General features: G+C 41.1%; 1 protein-coding gene across 1 annotated transcript in view; it reads right to left on the bottom strand.

Annotated features, from left to right (window-relative positions):
* ICE1 (interactor of little elongation complex ELL subunit 1) overlaps positions 1–15,752 on the bottom strand; it is a 51,131-nt gene extending 35,379 nt beyond the window's left edge. The window contains exons 1-6 of the mRNA XM_090276243.1: positions 15,599–15,752; positions 5,600–5,658; positions 5,048–5,082; positions 2,954–2,972; positions 2,130–2,241; positions 572–648 (exon numbers count right to left, since the gene is read on the bottom strand). Coding sequence (XP_090132369.1) covers positions 572–648; positions 2,130–2,241; positions 2,954–2,972; positions 5,048–5,082; positions 5,600–5,658; positions 15,599–15,682 — 386 coding nt within the window. The 5' untranslated portion in view covers positions 15,683–15,752. The remainder of the gene's footprint in view (positions 1–571; positions 649–2,129; positions 2,242–2,953; positions 2,973–5,047; positions 5,083–5,599; positions 5,659–15,598) is intronic.
* Positions 15,753–20,814: the final 5,062 nt, after the last annotated feature.

Here is a 20,814-nt window from a genome sequence, read left to right on the forward strand (position 1 = left end):
AGAAGCCGTGGCTGGAGACATGCACTTGTTTTGGGATGGGTTTGAATCAGAGAAGGGAGTTAACTCACTGAGAAAGAGTCTCTGAGTTATTGCTACATCAATATTAAACTACTTTATATATAGCTCACAAACTTGCTGAATAATGTGAATATAGCATTAAACTTAAAATAATCAACTTGATGCTTCTGAACAGCCCTTTTTATGAATGGTAACAGTCACCCATTCCGTATGATATCTGTATGATATCTGTTAAAGGACTGGTACAAAGAAAGAAGTGGATAATGTCTGTACAGACAGATACACAAGCATACATGCCATACACAGACATAAACATGTTTACAGTTCTTTCTTGTATAGCCCTTTGACACATGATGGCTTATTTAACCCTCCTTATAATCCTTCAAGATAGTTGTAATTTCCATTTGACAAATGTGGACACCAAGATTGAGAGATGTTCAAGATTGCAGTTAATTACAGGCAACAAACCCACAGACAGACTGAAGCGAAACATTAATTTTAAAAGTTTCAAAGATGAAAACCCCATTTCCATAGTCATTTGAAAACTACTTACTGAGCATCAGTTTTCAAGCATTCTTCTTTTACACGAGCATATTCCTGATGAGTATCCTGATACAACTTCAGAGAACTCTAAAAAAAAAAAAATGAATAGTATATACTGCCAATTTGAAAGTCATGATCATCAAAATAACTTATTTTGAGCTTGAAAAGCTAAATTAGCATAATTTAAAGGTATGAAATTAACCAAATGAATAATATGTTAGATAAGAAACCAAAGTACAATTCATTAAACATTTTACAGAATATAACCAGAACTTATTAGATATAATATGATTAATACTCTAATCAGTTATAAAATTGAAAGTATATTAATTCTAAGGCAACTCTAAATCTTCATAATATTGAATAGCTAATACTTTTATCTCAACTAATTAAAATTCAACAAAACCTAAAGAAATTTTAGAGCTTACTACAAGTTACTGTTACTATTATGCAAATATATAAAACAAGTTGCTATACTTAAAAGAGTAACTGGAAAAAATGTGTTAACACCAATTAATATATATACCTTAATGGTCACAATGGAATGAAAAAGAAACTTATCGAATAGCTTTATATCATAATATAATGTGTATATATTTCTTTATCACCATAGCTCTGAGAGACAGGCTATAAGACCTCTTTTCACAGATGAGGACATCTGAGGGTCCATAAGATGACTTAAATTTTCCAAAGTCACAGTGAATGAGTGAGGAGGGCTTATCATTCAGTTCTGATTCCAGTTCCTGTTTCCTCTCAGATAGGGCTGATGAAATTATTATACAATCAGAGGTAGACAAGATTCAATGTAGGGGTTGTTTTTGCCTAACTTTATTGCATAGTCAAACATATAATAAAGAATTTCTACAATAATAGAAAAACCAATCACTGTTAAAGTACGTAAGACCTCAGACAGGTACAGGGCATTGCTAGAATGCCACAATTTGAACTCAAGAGGCACAAATACAATACTATCCTGTGAAGAGCTCAGAAAACAGGCAGAGAAGCCAAGGATCACCCAGCTTGGCTACTAACTGGTTTTTTGCAAACCACCTCACTTTATTGGCTTCAGATTTTTCTTATCTATAAAAGCCATGAATTCTCTTCTAAGACTCCTATAAAGAAGAAACTAAAATTTATGAAGAAAAACAAGCTTATACCATTTTAAATAAACTTATTGCAACCTGATCTTGAAATGGAGGACACGATTTTGCTACCTTTAAGTTTAACTTTTTTGCATGTTATTTTACACTTAAAGAAAAAAACAAAGTGAAAAGTCAATCAATGCAGGACACATGGAGCCATAAATTCACAGCTAGAAGGTTCCTCTCATGAACCTTCCAAAAAGCATAACAACAAACACAGAATTATAGATTTAATGATTACTGTAAGGACCAAGCCATAAAACAGCTAGTTTGATGTTCACTAAGTATAGTAACATACTTAAAGAATCTTGACTAGCATTTATTTCCTTTATTAACATACAAAATGTACCCTTAACCCAGTAACAGTGAATTAGAAGCTCTTAATTAACTGAAGACAAAGCTTTGTAGGAATATTACTTTAGGTACCTTTTTTTCTTCTAGCTCAGCCTTTAAAGATCCCAGTTCTTCCTGACATTTCTGCAGAGGAGAAATTTTCTGAAGCATCTGTTCCACTTGGTGATGCAGAGTACTATTCTCTCTATAAATGGACAATGCAGTGAATTAGTAAATATCTATTGGTGATTTTCGATTATTTTCTAAAAACAAAAAAGGAATAAAAGACTTCTCTTTTTAAATGTATTCTCTCTATTAATACCAATGTGGTCCTCATGTTGCTTTTTATTTTTTCGGCATTGTAGTCTAGCTCTAATAAAAGTGTATCAAAAAGCCACTTGAGAAGCAGATACAGCAGATTCTCAATCTCCTGGAGAGTATATTAAAGGGTAATTTGCCAAATAAATTGGCTCCTCTAATCTTAAACTCATCCCTATTTATTCAGATTAAATGGTAGACAATTTTGTGGTTCAGTTTATAACCATGCTTTTTTTGTCTTCTTCTAAGTGATCAATGTAATCAGAGTATGAAATATTTCTGAATTCTTACATTATTTTAAAATGTTTCAAATACACAAGATAAACAACCCCATTCATGTAGACAACAAATAAGCTTCATCTCAATGGCAACATGGATCAGTAAATTATTGAATGAGAAGTCAAATCAGGCAATAATTTAAGACCTTAATAAAAACTTCATTTGGACAATAGTAAAAAACATGAATCTTTTTTTATGATGAGCATCAAAGCAACATTCCAAATAATGCATCAATCTTACATAGATTTTGTTTGAATTTATTTAAAAATCTAGACTGATAAACGTCTCGCCCCAATCAATGATGAAAACAGACAGCTTACCTTCTGGCAAATTGCAGCTGTAAAACGTGTTAAAGAAAACTCTGACAATTTCATCTACTGATACTTGTCTGAAGACAGAACTCACTTAAAAATAACATGTATTCAATGTACACATTGGCAAGATCATGATTCCTAGAAAACAACATTCAAAGTTTCATCTTTAACATACATGTAACAGTGATAAAAGATTTTTACTAACTCATTCCTATTTATAACATGTACCAAGAGTCAAAATACTCACTTCTCTAAATTAAAAAGGTATCTGATAAAATATATGATTAATATTAAATTCCAGGCCCTGACCAGTGTGGCTCAGTTGGCTGGGTGTCATCCCACAAAGCAAAAGGTCACTGGTTAGATTCTTGGTCAGGACACATGCCTAGGTTTCGGGTTTGGTCCCTGGTCAGGGAGCATACAAAAGGCAACCGATTGATGCTTCTCTCTCACATCAATGCTTCTCTCCCTTTTTCTCCCTCCCTTCCCCTCCTTCTATAAATGAATGAAAGAATGGATGAATGAATGAATGAATGAAAATTAAACAAAAATTAAATTCTAAGAATAAAGAAATATGAAACTAATGAATCCTATATGTATCAGAAACCCGAAACAACTTGTCCTTCATTTCCTAAATAGTCCAGACCATAATTCCAACAAACAACAGTTACGTTCTTACTAAAACAATATAAAACTATACCAGGAGAACAACAATCTAGATAATCCCTCACATTTACAATTTACACAATTTGAAAACTTCATTTCCCATCTCAAGCTGCAAGTAATGTTCTAAGAGAGCAAAAAATAATTCCTTTAAGTTTCATCTATCAATTTCTACTTGTATCACAATATAGTAAATGTTTGTAACAAGTCATATGCTCCTCTATTAAAATGTAAGCTTCTCAAGATTAAGAAGTATATTTTATTCATCCTAAACTACCACAGTCTTTTCAAGGAAGAATACAAGAAAGAAAAGCTGAAAAAAATCTGATGATATAAAAATACTCTGCCCTTTAGAAAGAAGAACTAATAAACAAGGAAATGTTCAGAATTATTTTTAAAAAGAAATCAAGTTAGAAAGCTAAATTAACTCTGCAACACTGGTACCTCAATGTGTAGAGCAAATCACTATACTTGAGTTTCAACAAATATGTATTTTGCACAAATGCCAAATATATTTTTTAAAAATCTATAGTTACCTACAGTTGAGAAAGAAACCAATTACCACATCATAGAATGAAAATTCAAGAATCGAAAGTTTTATCAATTTTTAATAACTTATTCTAACAATTTTGATTTTTAAAATTCTGTAAATTTTAGAAAAGTGAATAATTTTCCTTACTTGCATAATACTTCAAAAAGGTTATGCTAGTCCTTCCAAAAAGGATATATATAATAAACACATAATTAGATAGCAATAAGTATTTCAATGGCAACATGACAAGCAAATGGAACTTACTGCCTACCTATTTTCCCATGTGGCTAATTAAAAGTACTTGTAGCTTATAAAAACTACAGAGAGTAATACAAAGACATTACTCTTGCAATAATACATATTTATATTAAATAGACTGATAATGCCAACAAATAAGGCACAAGAAATATCAATGACATTTTTTAATGCAAAAATTTAAAAACGAAAAGTAAATCTCAATGCTACACCTTGGTTTTATTGCTCTACTCACACAAATTAGATATGATGGCAACAACACAAATACGTTCAGGGTACCAGAAGTAATACTGAAGCTGGCCTTGAGGGACTGACAAAGGTGAACAGTAGAATCTGCCCCAATACTGAAGCTGAAGCTGCACTTCAGTGACTTTCTGACCTACTCATTGGAAAGCTTATGACACCTTAAGAAAACCAAAACCGGTAACAAAAATAAAATAAATGCTACAGTAAGGAAATTAGCAATCTTTATCCTGAAACACATAGTAACAGTAAAAGACCAGCTGTTTACTGTGCTTGTTAAAAATGCTTCCTACTTTAAGCCTGTAAATACTGCCCTCCAAAAGATAATATGAATACCTCACATTTCTTGAAAGTAAAAATCATAAATAAATTTAAAAATTAAAAGGGAAAAGCCAATAAAAGGATATCATCACATTTCTTCTGATATTCTGTTAACAAGTTACTGCAACAAAAAAAAGAATTGTTATACAATGTTAAAACTATGTTTCAAAATATGCAAGATACCTTTCTATGCAGTAGATTTGGTTAATTATATATAGAAACATATATTACTCTAAAGTCCTTAAAAATGGTCCATTGATATATCAGCTTTTCACTTAAAATCCCTTTGATCTAACATCTTACCATATAAATTATATGACTTCTATAATTTTTTAAAAAGTTGAATCTCACACTACAGCTATGAAATATTGTGAGGAAATTTGAGGCCCTGTCCTAAAGCTAAGAAGGCTTTGAATATAAATAACAGCTTTAAAAAAATGTCCAGTTTAGCAAAAGTCACTTCCTCAGGCATGAGCCTTATTATAAAAGCCAATAACAGAAGGTTAACAATGAGGACAGGAGTTCCATTATAATGAGAACAATGCCACATAGGCCTCAGAAGAGAAACTCCAGTTCGCCTGCTTCAGCTTGTCTGTCAGGCCCATGAAGTTCACACAAACACAAGAAAACATACTCACTCTGTATTAATAATTTTTTGCTTCAAGGTAATTAATGCTTCAACATATTCATTTAAATTCTGAAAGAAAGAAAAAACACTACAGTCAGCTACTTGTTTTTATATAAATTTATTTAAATACAATTTTACTGTAATGTCTTTTACTATAAACATATTGTTTACTGTATTATATAAACACAGAAATATGTAAGTCTATTACTTCCATTGTGTATAACACAGAGACATATGCTGTGTGATCCTGAGCCCAGGTTGTGTCTTTATGAATCTCTTTTATCTGAATAATGGAACTCTAACAGCAAGGTAGTTGTACTGATGCTTTGATTGTGCACACTTGATTTCAGTGCGGTGCACTCGGTTTATACTGCAAAACACCAACAAGGAACAAGCTCAGAAATCAGTGATACCAGGTTCCACTCAGCCACACCTCAAAGAAACTGGTCCTCCCTCATCTAGCAGGAGCTTTGCTTTTGAAGAAGTCTCTTCATGGAACACTGTGAACACCTGCAGCAGGAGGACTAGACCAAGAACAGAGTGGCCAGGTATACCTATGCACACTGGCTACCTACTTCTTCTCCCCATTAAACTCCCAGACAGTGAAAGCCAATCTTTATACTTTCCAGGCAGAGACTAGAAACAATTTCTCTGAGGATCTGAGGAACTCAAACCAGGCTGAAGATCAGATCCAATGGTACTGACATCAGACATTATTTAATCCATACATGGCCCACCCAGACCTACTGTAATGAAGCTTATAACATAAACCAAAAAAACTTGGAATAAGCAAAGTTGAAAAGAAAACTTCAAAAAAAACTAATATGATCTGCGATAAATTAATTAAATTCATGAAACAAGAAGCCGTTTTTAAAAGAAATCTTAGCACTCTTAGACATTAAAAAAAGCTCTTAAATATTAAGATTCTAAACACCCACTAGCATGGCTAAAATCAAAATGACAGGCAATAACAAGTGTTGGAGAGGATGTAGAGAAATTGAAACCCTTTCATACTGCTGGTGGAATATAAAATGGTGCAGCTGCTGTGGAAAATAGTTTGGCAGTTCCTCAAAATGTTAAACAGAGTTAACCATATGATCCAGCAATTCCACTCCTAGGTATATACCCAAGAGAATTGAAAACACATGTCCAGGCCAAACTTGTACACTCTTATTTATAGCAGTATTATTCACATTAGCCAGAAAGTAAAAATAAACTTAACGTCCATCAACTGATGAATGAATAAACAAAATGTCATACAGCCATACAATGTGATTATTTGGCAATGAAAAGGAATGAACAACACATGCTACAACATGATGAACCTTAAAAACATTATGCTAAGTGAAAGAAACCAGTCATAAAAGGTTACATGCTGCATGATTCCACTCACATAAACTGTTTATAACAGACACATCCAGAGACAGATCAGTAGTGGGAGATGGGGGCAGGTAGTGGTGGACAGAGAATTACTGCTAATACAGGGTGGGCAAAAGCAGGTTTACGGTTGTTCATATGAAAAATACAATAATTAATAAGTAATAATACAAGAATAAACTCTTGTTTCACATACAACCGTAAACCTACTTTTGCCCCACCCTGTATTTAAGAGGTTTCTTGGCAGGGATATAGAGTCATGTGGGTGAACCTATTTCACAATTACATAGTGGTGACAAGATAACTGTGAACATACTAAAAGCGACTGTATTAAACACAATAAAAGGATGAATTTTATGTGAATTATATCTCAATAAAATTGTTATAATTAATTAAAAACATGGAAGCAAAATAAAAGATTTGATGATTAAAAAAAAAAAACAAAAAAATAACAACTGTCCCCCAAATAAAGCAAACCGCAGACATGGAAAAGAACAAAAGAAAAAGAAAAACAATTAGTGTCAATGTAAGAAGTTCCACATGCCCAACAACAAGAATTCCAGAGGGAGATAACAGAAAAGATGGGGAGATAATCAAAGAAATACTGATGTTCAAGAAAAATATCCCAGAAAGGTAGCCAGAGATTTCTAACACTCAGATACAAATAGGATCCAACCCATGACACATCAGTATACAATTTCAAAACATCAGAGACAAAGCAAAGAACCTATAAGAATCCTGAGAGAAAAAGATGAAACAGGTCATATACAAAGAATGTGGAATCAGAATGGCTTCAGACTTCAACAGCAATCTAGAAAACGAGAAGTCGAGACTAGAAAGCAAGCCTTCAAAATTTCGAAGACAAATGAATTCCAAGTCTATACAAACTATCAATCAATAGTGATAGTGAAATAGATATTTTCAAATCTGCAGTCTCCATACACTTACTTCCCAGACATTTTTGCACAGGGAGGTACTGGAGGATGTGAACAGGCTCCACTAAAATCATGGGTAAACCAAGCAGGCAATGTGGGGGATAGAGCAGAGATAAAGAGACCCTCAGAAGGCAGCTGAGTGACAGATTAGAGCTGAAGGCTCGGGAGGGAATTTTTTCCCCTTAGAAGAAAACAAAAGAACTATCTGTCAGAATGAAAGCATTAAAAAGATATTTATACCTAACTGGCAGATAAATGCAAGTGAATGTATATAGTTGGTTTCCGTCACGCATACAAATTACGATTTTTTGTAAAAGCGTTTTTTTTTCTTTTTCCGTTCTTTCAAGTTCTTTGCTAGTTGATCTCATCTTCCCCACCTTGCTTCCAGATGCCATCTGTAATGTCATGTATATGCCAGAGACATTCCAGAGACCTCAGACTGTAGTCATACACAGCTGGATTCAAATTCTTGTCCTTCCACTTTCTGGCTGAGTGACCTTGCGCAAATGTATTTGACTTCTCCAGGCTTTCTAACTGCATAAATAAGGAGACAAACACTGGGAGGCCACAAAACAGGTTTGCTATCAGGATTAAATAGGATGAGTCAAAGTGTTTAACCCAGCCCCCAGCGTAAAGTAAGCACTCCTTCACATTTTTAAGATGAGTAAGTTATATTAAGGATATAATCATTAACCAGGGGAAACAAGAAAACACAGGAAAGATAACTGTAATTTACTCCAGAGTTTAGATGTGAACAGCACAGTTAGGTCAGCTGCCATAGTGAACTAACTGAAATCGTAACTATACTGAGGACTTGGGGGGGCAGAGAAAGGGTGCTCAGGTGTGGTGGAATACAGGGCAGAAAGAGAGCTCAATTCTCACCTTCCAAAGTCAGAAATTGAACAACAAGCCTAAATATGAAAAATGAGAAGTAGAACACAAGTCTATTATTTAACAATATGGAAGTCCATTATGAAACACACACTGTGTCAACAATTAACAGTACTGTCTGTTGGGAAGGAGGAATGAGTGGGCTTGGGGGCTATCTTAACAAATCTTGTATATCTAGCTCCCTCTAAACTATGCTCATGCATAACTAATAAAAACAAAAACCTAAATTCACAAAACACAGCATTATACAAGGGGGAAAAAAAACACACATACTAAATGAAGATGACTTCTCAGTTTCCTCCAGCATTCTAGTCCCTGACTAACTTTCTTCCTAAGGCCTGGCTGGGTGGCCGTTCAAATTCGGTCAGATACTGCCATGTCCTAATAAAACACTCTGCTTTCTCCAATCTAATTCCAACGGCACATTAATTGCAACAAAGATCTCCAAATAATGAATCTCAGAGTTGTGAACACTGAGTAGCCTGTCTAGTTGGGGGGGTCCCTGTAGCCCCGCTGCTCCGCATCCCTTGTCAGGCACAGGCGCACTGCCCTAACGGTGCCAGGCCTCCAGGGAAGGAAGCGGGGTCTGCACACTCTTCCTCGCCAGGAAAAGGTTAAGGCTGTGTGGTTTCTTTGATTACTGCTTTTCTCCCAGCAGCCCTGCTTTCTTCTTCTGAATTTCTATTCCAATATCTGTTGGAAGGCTCAGATTCTTTCTTCTCTCCTCCCATAACTACCATCTTTTCTTTTTTCTTTGCCCTCTGGTTGAGTACCTCAAGCTATGCTTTATACTTACTCACTGGGCCACTAACACAATTTCCAAAGGAGCCCATCACTCCCGACTTTCTGTTCCCCTTTCAACCCTTTTCTATAGTGTACTGTTTAAATTTTATCCATACAATCTCTTCCTAAATGTCACTGTGAATATACAGCACTGGAGATAAAGCAATCACTCTGTGCTTCCTGCCTCCCTTCCCTTCTTGGGGAAATGGAATCAACCCAGTGGCTGAGCCCACAGGGCGAGGGGAAGGGGCAGCAGGACAGCCCGGGCAAGGAGCAAGCCAGCAGGCCTGGCCGGGGTAGTTTGTGAAATGGGAATACTAAATAAGTAAGTAAAATCCATACATACACAGCAAAGAAGTAAAAAGATAACTTGGGGAAAAGTTAATTGCCTGAGTTACTACTACTTCAACACTGCTATGATTTTGGGCTTCAAGACTCTTAATTTGTGGGAGCTGTCCAGTGCAATCTGGGATGTTTGGCAGCATTCCTGGTCTCTGTACTCACTAGCTGGCCAGAGCACCCCCAAACTGTGTTGCAAAGAAGAGTCACCATAGGAGGCTGGAGACTGCTATCCTTAGGAAGGCATGCTTGCAAAGTAGGTCCATGGTTGCCGTCTGGAAACTTGGATTTCTGGAGGGTTCCCACCCGAGTCTTTCCAGCCTGGTCTTCTATTTCCTTTACTTTGACTTTGTGCCTAATCCACCATAAAATACATTCTCCTCTCCAAGCCTCTGAACACGGTATGTTCCGATCCACACACTCTCCTTATATCTCTTCCCTTTTAATTAACTATCAGTCATCCTTCAGAACTCAATTTAGGTTCGCTTCCTCTTACGAAGCCTTCAGATGCCCCTCTTAGATGCTCAGGGTACCCTCTACATCACCCAACATAGTACTTACTGCATTATGTTTATAGTCTGGTTGCTTTCTCATCTGTAACCTCAGGTAGAACATAAGCTCCATGCCTCCTCTGTTCTTGACTGTGTTCAAAACACACCATGGCATCACAAACGTAGTGAAGCTCAATAAACGTTTGCTAAATGAATGAATTATAATTCTGTGAGCATCCCTGTAACATAACCATTTATAAATCAATATGTCTATAGGGACTTATGTGTCTAGTTCCAAATGATGAAATTCAAACTATTGGCAATTATCAATGGGACTTCAGCGCAAGTTTATATAAGCCATAGGCTCAGATCTGCTCCAAAAACAGCCAAACACCACCTATTCTAAAAGCTGTTCTAGTTGCATTAGCTAAACAGTATAACCATGTGCTTCAAATTCTCATCTGGATCCCCAAGAGTTAAAATGTTTGGCACTGCAATAAGGAATGAAACTGGTAAGAGGAGGGGGGGAGGGGTATTTCTCCTTCATAGGAAGAGTGACTTATGGCGGCTTCACTTAAAACCATTCAATGTAAGACTTGTTTACTTGTGCATGTCACCAGCGTACTGGTTTATAACTTCCGAATTTTAGCAACCCATATGGACATTAACCTATAGATCTCTCATGAGCCACTGCGATCGATTAGGGTGAAAAAATAGAGCTGAGGTGATGTGTGAGACTACAAGTAAAAATGCTGCATAAAATGTGGTCAATTCTATGCTTCTGAATCAAGCTATGATTTCAGCAAACACACAGTATTTCTTCAAACACTAAGAAAAAGAGGACAGGGATGAGTAAGGCATAAAAGGAGATTTTCAGGGCGAGCAAACAGCTATTCAAAAAGCACAGGGACAGTTAAGACTCCCATTACAGCTCAGAATGCAGTAACAGCACTGATGTGAGGGCCTCCTGCAGGGAAGGTGCTTGTCATAGGCCTGCATATTTTCTGCAAGATCCCGAGGTTTCAGTGTGCTGAAACTCCACAGCAGGATACTCTATGTGTGCAACTCCTCGGTTACTCCCTTGGAATTTAAGTGGAGCACAGAACTTGATAGTCTACTATGTAACACCTGCAGAAATCTCTTTCCTAAGGTGGTTACTGACCTCTCACTGACAAATACAATGGTCTGTTCTCAATTCTCATGCTTTCCAAAACTGATTTCCTATACACTGCCTGTTCAACTCTTTCTGTTTCTCCTTCTCACCATTCCATGCCTGCCTTCATCATTACCCAGCTGGTCTTTCTTCACTGACTCCTCGTGATGGCATGCAGTCCCATCAACTGCCACAAAGGTTTTCAGTTTCTTTTAAGTGACAGAACATACTCCTCCACTCTCCCACTGCCATCACTCACCAAATAAAATTCTTTCAATGAACTCAGCACTCATCTAACCTGGCCTCTTCTCTAATTCCCTGGAGGTGTGTTAGTGTACAGCGAAGGCACTGTGACTCACTAACAACAAATGTGAACGCAGGTGAAAATCCTCAGTTCCCAAGTCATTCCAAACTTCAGCCCCACATTTCCAACGCCTCTGCTGACTTGGTTTTGCTTTCTCCTGCCTCTACCACAGTTCTCACAGCCACTCAGATTTTAAATCTCTGTACCTTCTATCTCCCTGAGTTGAGATCTCTCCACTCTGCAGTTTCCCATAATCAGAACCTTTCTGTCCTCCATTCCCAGGCCCAGGAAACTTCAATTAATCCAGGCTTTTATTATAACTAGTATGCATTAATAAAATAATTTACCAGAGCTAGTTGCACCTCCTCCAATCCATCCTGCACACCATGTTATTCTTACTATAAGCAGTGCTCTTGTGTGGTAGCTATGAAGTCCCTTCATCACTCCTTAATGCTGACAGAAATAAGAACAAAATATTAAGGTGGCAACCATTCAAGGTCCCCTATAATCTACCATGGATCGATTTTTCCAGCCTTACTTCGCAATGTTAAAGATTTGTTCCAGAGACTCTATTCACCCTCTTTCGCTAAAAAGACACTGCAGGCAACAGGAAAACCCAAATGCAATAGTGTGGCCAGAGGTAAGGAAGAGGCCTGCAAACTAAGGCCCTTTGCCTGTTTTTGCAAATAATGTTTCGATGCACCACACCATGCCCATTCCTTTGGTGCTGCCTGGGGCTACTTTTACACTGCAATGGCAGAGTTGAGTAGTAATGAACAAGATTATCACAGGACCAAATATTTATGAACTTGTTCCTTACAGAAAAAGTCTGCAGACACCTGGGTTTAGAGGTTTAACAGGATTACTCCTATTGCTCTTTTGAGAACCAACAGTAGGACTGTGGCAAGGGTGGGAGAAGGGAGGCTCCTCAGGAGGCTACTGCAATAATCGCCGGGGACTAGATTATAGTGGCTCACACAAGTGTGGAAGCAGTGGGGACTGTACACAAGTGAATGGGTAGCAATGGTAGAGTCTAAAGAATCAGTTGATGGACAGGATGCAGATTTGAGACACGGGGATTAAGGATGACGTAGTTTCGGCCTAAGCAACAAGAAAGATACAGTTGCTACTTTTAAGCAAGAAGGAGACTACTACGGGTAAACCAGGTTTTTGAAAAAAGATCAGATCCACAACTGAAAAGAGTAACTCACACCAGTTTTTTCCTGCACAAAAGCCTCCAATGGATAACAAAGGTAGGGCCAATACAATCAGTTGATGGCCTGCATGCAGGTTTGAGTCAAAGAGAGGAATTAAGGATGACATAGTTTCTGGCCTAAGTAACAAGAAGGATGTAGTTGCTACTTTTAAGCAAGATGGGGACTACTATGGGTAGAACAAGTTTCGAAGGAAGATCAGATCCACAACTGAACAGAATAATTCACATGGGTTTCTTTCCTAAACGAAAGCCTCCAATGGCTCACTATTCATTCAAAGTAAAAGTCAAAATCCTCACAATGGTTCCAAGGGCCTGCATGATCAAGCCCTCCTTTTTTGGAGCTTCATCAGATTCCCTGCTACAGGTTGTGCCCCCACCCCACCCCCCACCAGGGGAAAAAAAATTATGTTGCCATCTAATCCCCAATGCGATAGAATTTGGACCTGCAGCCTTTGGAAGGTGATCAGGTAGGTCATAAGAGCAAAGCCCTCAAAAATAGAATGTCCTTATAAAAGAGAACCCATAGCACCGTCTCCCTTCTTCTGCCATGAAGACACAGCCAGAAGATAATCATAAACCAGGGATCAGGCCTCCCCAGCACCAAATCTGTTGGTTCTTTATTCTTGGACTTCCCAGCCACCAGAACTGTGAGGAACTTGTTATTACAGGCCAACCGAGTTACAGTAGCCCTAAACAGACGGAGACACCAACATTCACGCTACCGGCAATCAAAGCCTCTTGCTCTTCCCACGTGCACTGAGCAAGCTCCTCCATCAGGCCTCCACACCTGCTTTTTCACGGTCTGGGATGCTTTTCTCCCAAGATCACTAGGGAGCTTATTCTCTATCCTGTGCACTCCCAATCCCACTCAAACATCACCTTCTCTGTGAGGCCTTTCCAGCCATTGGTCCTTTCTTCCCCCACTGTTCTCCCCTTTTCTGCTTAATGTATCTTCAATGTATTTACCGCTTTCTCACAGTATGTGTTTGTCTCCTCCCCCTAACTCCTAGAATAGATGATCCAAGAGAGCATGGATATTTGTCTTTTCCCCTCTCTGCTGTAATCACAGTGCCTGAAACACTGCACATAACCAATAAATATTTGTTGAATAAACTGGCCCAAGTAATAAATACAATTTATCAAGAATTCATAATTCCACGCATGTTCCCAGGTTTTTGAGAAGTAAAAAAAAAAGAAAACCACGTCATAAATGCCTTCTATGCAGCTCCACTCAATTTTACTATTAGTCCTCCTTGTAGTCCAGAGTGCCAGAGCATGACTCCCTTTTCTCCCTCCCCTGCTCTCAACAAATAAAGCGTTTGAGATCAGTTCGTAGATAACACATGCATGCGTGCACGCGTGCGCACACACACGCACAAGCTTTTCTTGGTGGCTATCTGCCCTACATTCCTTTCTGGTCTCAATTCACCAGCAATCTCCCCTCTCCAACATCCTGACACCAACCAGACCCTGTTCTCCTCAAAGACACTGTGCTCCTTTTCACTTCAGGAACCTTTCCACCTGCTAATCCCTGCGTAGAGAGCCCTCCCACACCTACTCTAGTCTGCTCCTCATCTAGGCCTCCCCATGTCAGCCCCTCAAAAACACCCTGCCTGCCACCCCAGCCAAGCGACAAGACCACCATTCCAGCTCCTCCTCTATTTTCTTCCTAAGACTTAAGACCCTCTAAAGTCTCATTTGCACACATGTAGCTTACTTATGAGAACAGATCTTAACTATTTTGTTCCCCACTATGTGTCCCTCCTGCTTAGAACGGTATATAAAGTAGGTGATGATTTAATTACATCTAATAGATCCCAGGGTGGACAACTCCACTCTACCGCTAAAGATACTGATAGTAAAAAATTAAGAGATTCCTGACACCAGAAAGCTAGGAGGGTCTAGCTGGGAAAGAATACTTGGGGCTATTTTTACTGCCTCACAAGACCTGGAACCAGACACTAGTAACTCATCTTCTGTCACTAGAGACAACAATCCACAGTCCACGCAGCCGCTAGAAACTTCCAGTATCTGCATGCTGGCTGGGAGGGTCATTAATTGATAAACGACCCTCCCAACCAACCCAATCGTCGCATAAGATCCTGCCTCCAAGAAAGAAATATTTCAACAGGCCAGGACAAGCAAAAGCCTTATCCTCGGAGGGAAATATTCCTTCAGCATTTCACCTATCATTCACCAACCTAAACGTAAGCCCTGGGGCGCCGTGAGGCTGGGTAAGTGTAGGAGACGGCCCTCCAGAATTAGCTTACTCCGCCCCACCACCACATCCCCGTACAGGAGGGCTGGGTCCCAATCCTAAGCAGAGCAAAGAAAGCCGTTCCGAAAACCACTGCTATGAACAGAAGACGGAGAACCGGAGGGCGGGGAAGCGGAGGGAAGCTTCAGCCAAGAAGCTGGAGCAGCGCGCGGAGGCACAACCCCCGCGGCCAGACGCCCGCCCTGCGTCCAGGTGGGCCCACCAAGCCCCTCCGCGCCCTCGACTCCGAGAAAGCTCCGCACCTGCTGCAGGGAGGCGCAGCCCTGACACCGCGAGAGATCCGCCGCTGCCCCGGGAGCCGCCGAGTGGGTCTCGCCCGGCATCATACTGTCGCAGCCGGGCCCTGTGGACCCGCGCGCCTCAGGGACCCGCGGCCTTAGCCCGGTACTGCCTTTGCTGACGCCGCCGAGGCCGCCGCCTCCCAGGCCGCTTCCCGCCGTGCCCGGGCGGGTCCATCCGTGCACAGAAGTCCCCGTGGAGCGGACTAAGGGCTCTCCGAGCCAGAGCAGCCTGGGGCACTGGAGAGAAACGCTACCAGGTGCGGCCCCCGAGCGCGACGCAACCCGGCCAGGGCCCCGCCCCGCCCCAGCTGGCCCCACCCCTCGTCACGCCTTGGGGTAGCCTAAGATTCCGCCTGAGAAAAATAGGCAGCAGAACCGTGCTGATGCGGCGGGGGCTACGACCACAAAGGAAAATTCAGGAAGAACGGAGGCATCGGAGGGGCACTCCCTCCACCGATATGGGGTTAATATTTTATTACCGGCTTGTTGCGTGACAGATTTCATAGGCACCTAAAACCTTCAACAAAGGGGAGGTGCCCTGTGGTGACGTAATACAGTGCGTCTCCTGCACTGCAAGGACCCTACTCTGGTCTGGTAGGTGCGCGATTTATAACTAGAGGGAGCTGCGCTGTCCGTTTCTGGCCAGGTCCAGGTGGACCCGGGAGGACTACAGTTGTCGGCGCTCCGCGCGGCGGGCGGACCCGGAGCGGTTCGTTTCGCCGCGTCCGGTGCGCTTTATTGCCTAGTCTTGGTCTTAGCTGTCGGTGACCCTTCTTCCAGGAACGTTTTTCCTTCTGGCAACTACTCCCGCCTGCTGTTGTCGATTTGCGGCCCAACCCCGCCCCGCAAGCTCTGGCTGTGGGCGCTGCAACCCCCGAGGTGCCAAAGGCAGCAGCGCCTAGCTGAGTCCTCGGCGACCCCGTCACCGCTCTCGGTCAACAGCCAGCCTCTGTCAAGTCCCATTTCAGTACCCCTTGGCGGAGGAGGGGAAGGAATTCTGGTCGCAATTTGGGTCAATTCAGGCCCAGGTCCTTTGCCTGGAACAGCTTCCTGTCAGCTCTACATATGGTGAACCACATATCCTAGATCCCACATTTTACCTCCACGTCCTGAACTCCTTTTCATCCCTAACATCGAGTAATTGTTTACAACACTACACTTTTGACTTTGAGTGTAGCAACTTTTTCTGTCTTAGAGGTGAGTTTTCCTTTTAAATCCTGTGAAGTGCTGTACATAGCAGGTGCTCAATGAATATTAGAGTGAATCAAATTTGTTGCAATGAAATGATAGGTAAAGAAGAATAAACACTTATGTTCAAAAATGAAAGTGCATTTGTTTCTACTTACCTTTCTCAAAATCACTTCTTAAGACATATAAAGAAAAACGAAAGTCTTATTTGTGTAATGCAGGGCGGGCAAACTACATAATAAATACTGTATTTTAGGCTTCAAGAGCCATACAGGTCTCTGTTGCATATTTGTCTTTGTCATTTTTGTTTGTTTTTTAAAGAACCTTTTAAAATGTAAATATCATTTGTACCCTCCAGTCTGTACAAAAACAGGTGTAATTATAGGAAATAAAGGAAACTAAATGAGTCACTAGTTGAGGATTGCTGAAAATTATTTCATTCCTCTTTCTGACATGATGGGCCAAACACCTGTTTTGCCATCGTGATGGAAACAAATGTCTATACTGCAGAAACAGATGAACAATGGCTTTGAAACAACACACCGTGCTTTAAGTTCTTCAGCTAGTGACCCATTTGAGCTGGCATTTTACAGGGGATTAGCTGTAGTTTAGGTGAAAAGTGACGAAAGGACAGGGCTGAATCCTAAGGATCTACTGTACAGAGAGTAATTGTTAACACTTTATTTATGGCATTTTTATTTTGGAAAACAGGATTTTGTGCTTTTCTGGCAAAGTGTCCTAAGACCTGGAAGGATGTCTAGATTTTGGACTCTTGATTTGGGGGCTTCCCTTTGCCTCTAGAGCAGTGGTTCTCAACCTTCCTAATGCCATGACCCTTTAATACAGTTCCTCATATTGTGGTGAGCCCCAACCATAAAATTATTTTCGTTGCTACTTCATAACTGTAATTTTGCTATTGTTATGAATCATAATGTAAATATCTGATATTCAGGATGTATTTTCATTGTTACAAATTGAACATAATTAAAGCATAGAGATTAATCACAAAAACAATAAGTAATTATATATGTGTTTTCCGATGGTCTTAGGTGACCCCTGTAAAAGGGTTGTTCGATCCCCAAAGGGGTCGCGACCCACAGGTTGAGAACCCCTGCTCTAGAGTCTAAAAGTCTCATTTCTTGCCCCCCACCCACATCATCACCTTCCAGGTACTTAGTTACTTCTCGAAACAAATTCTTTAGACTGTAACATAATTGTGAAGTGACTGAACAATTTATTAATGTATGCTTCCATTGATAGATTTGGTATAGAAGCCAAGGAGGGGTGTTTTTTTAATCATAAGTCAAAATGGTTAGCATTTTCTTCTTGTAAAACCTCAAGAGATGTTTTATAAAGTAGTTTGTTAACACTAGCAGTCTACAAATTCAGGGATATTATCTGATTATGCTAGATTAAATTTCAGACCTGTGAGGTAATGCTACCATGTGCCCACAAGATGTCCATCTTTCCCTGTCTGTAATTTAGGCACAGATTTAATTTCCTGCCATATTTATGACATATCATGCATCAGCCCCCTTCATGTGGAAGTGGAGGGGTCACCTCTGGGGCATCCCAGGGTGGGAGACATTTTGTGGGAACCATCTGCCACTCACAGTCCACCGAAGCTTGGTGCTAAACTACTTCGCTCCGATGTTTCTCACTCCCCTGGGTGACTGGCATTTTACTTTGTCCCCAGGGATCAGGCATAAGTCCCTTGCCTTTGCGTATGGCCCCTGCACTCACCTCAAAGGGATGAAAAATCTGGGGGGAGGGCAAACAGTTCTTCCTGGAAGACTGACTTTATTCAGAAATCGGAAGAACCCTGATTTTTTGTTTTAAAGCGAGGATAGTTGGAATAGAATACAAAACAGACAAGATTGTTAAAGGTGAAGCATAGTTTTAAAGATTTTTCACAGTTGCAGTATCTTCTCCAGGGGAGTACAGGCTCAGTCTGCTTTGTACAGTGTTTTATGAACATCAGGCAGCTGGGACAGCCTGTCACATGAGAACTTCCGGTGGCCTCCAGGAGGTGGGGCTCAGAGAGGGTGGCAGGTGAGAGGATTCTGTACGGGGGAGCCGGTATGCCAGGGCATGTCCTTTCCACCTCAGAGAAGAGTGTCCTTTCATCTTAGGCCAGTGATGGGTCATGGAGTGAACGCTGCCCAGTTCCATATGTGCCTGGAGTGATTGGAGGGAACCATGGGAAAGCCAAAGGAGGTGGGAGATTCCTGGGGCTGTGGGACAAGGGCCACTGGGAGCAAGCCACACTTTCACCAGCATTGGACAAAGGTAAGGGGGTTTTGGTGCAGTAAATATATTGTATAGGCCTTTCAATGGGAGCTTCCAGGGACCCAAGAGAACATCCAGAAGAGAGTAGCAGGTGTTCCTGATGCCCAGTGCTGAAGCAGAGTGAAAGCAGGCAGCCTGGGATAAAATATTGCTGCTATATCCCCCATCAAGAGAACTGCAACTGGATGCCCACAGCTGGAAAGGGCCTGCTCTGGCCACCTCCTGTATCCCAAACACATGGCAGACCATGTCAGCTGCTCAGCAACATATTTCAGTTTTCCTGGGCACCCAAGAATTCACCAGCCTTTCTTGCAACTGACATGAGAGTAAGTTCCACTGGTTAAGTGTCAACAGCAAGGAGTCCTGTTGGTGATATCTCTACCCACATCCATCCACTGGTCCCTCTGCAGCAGCCACTACTGTCCCAGGACTGCCAGCTCCTTCTGAGTCACTGTAAGGAGCCTCCCACTGCAGTAAGTTGCTGCTCCTGCTCAGCCTCTGCCCTTGGCCACCCAGCTTTGAGTGACACCCGGCTGTGCACAAGGGTGTCACAGAGCAGAGGAGAGAAGCAGACAGGCACTAGATTCAAATGTATTGCCTGCCCATACAGCAGAAATGAAATTCAGGCTCCCACAGATGATAAGGCTCCACTGGATTTGGTCCCTGCCTTGTGCCCCACACTCCCTGCTCATCCTTCAAATCTTCTGGACAGTCAGGCACTTTCTTATTACTCAGGTCTCAGCCTAACTATTGCCTGGCCAGATCTTCCAGACACACGCTGCCCAGACATTTATTGTCTTCAGTATAAATAAAACCAATGTAAAGGATCTGAAGTGGTCTTATTTTATCCAAGCCTTGACTTTCCACCTGTCCCCTCTAGAAGGTGAGCATAGAGAGCAGGCCCTTGTCTATTTGTCCCTCCTGAAACCCGGAGCCTAAGGCAGCACCTGGCACATTGCAGGCAACAGTGAGTATTTGTTTGGCAAATGGATGAATGTGCTTCTTTCCACAACTCTAAGGAGTGCATGTTAATTTACAAGTGAGTAGCAGGCCTAGTGCAATTGAGTGGCTTGTCTCACTGTCACATGGAGGAAGTAGCAATGCTGGGACTAACATGGAAGCCCCGGGGACATGCTGTGGCCATGGCACCACTCTGTGTCCAGTATTGGTCTCCACCTACTTATGCTGAAAGCAGCGTATTGCTTTGCACACTGGGGGCTTGCAGTAAGTATTAATGACATGGAAAGAAATGCCCCTTTCTAATGTGTCCCCAAGGTTAGAGCCCTGTTGAAATGTGTGAACTGCCAGCCACCCTCTTTCTAGCTAGGTCTGCTCCCAGCCCTCCTCACACTGAGTGGTCCCACCATCTCCCATGCCAGAGTCACAGGGTTGATTCATCATCACTTTCAGACTCAACATGCCAGAAGGATCGCCTCACCCCATGTCCATTTCTCCCTTCTACTTCTGAGAAGCCACCACCATTTAGCATCCCACTGCAGTGATTGGTTGACTTCCCACTTTCACAAAATTCTGCTCTTTCAGGTCTCACATCTCTCCTTTCTGTCTGTCTGCCTGCCTGTCTAGTCCCTTCACCCTTCTGATTACACCCTGACCTCACCCACACATGTTGTACATCACTCCTCTTTTTGAGGCTGTGATTGTAAGACCCCAGAGAGCCCTCAGGTAACTTCAGGATGAGT

The sequence above is a fragment of the Furipterus horrens genome, unplaced genomic scaffold, assembly GCF_987537825.1.
Source record: "Furipterus horrens unplaced genomic scaffold, mFurHor1.1.pri manual_scaffold_5, whole genome shotgun sequence".
Classification (NCBI taxonomy): domain Eukaryota; kingdom Metazoa; phylum Chordata; class Mammalia; order Chiroptera; family Furipteridae; genus Furipterus; species Furipterus horrens.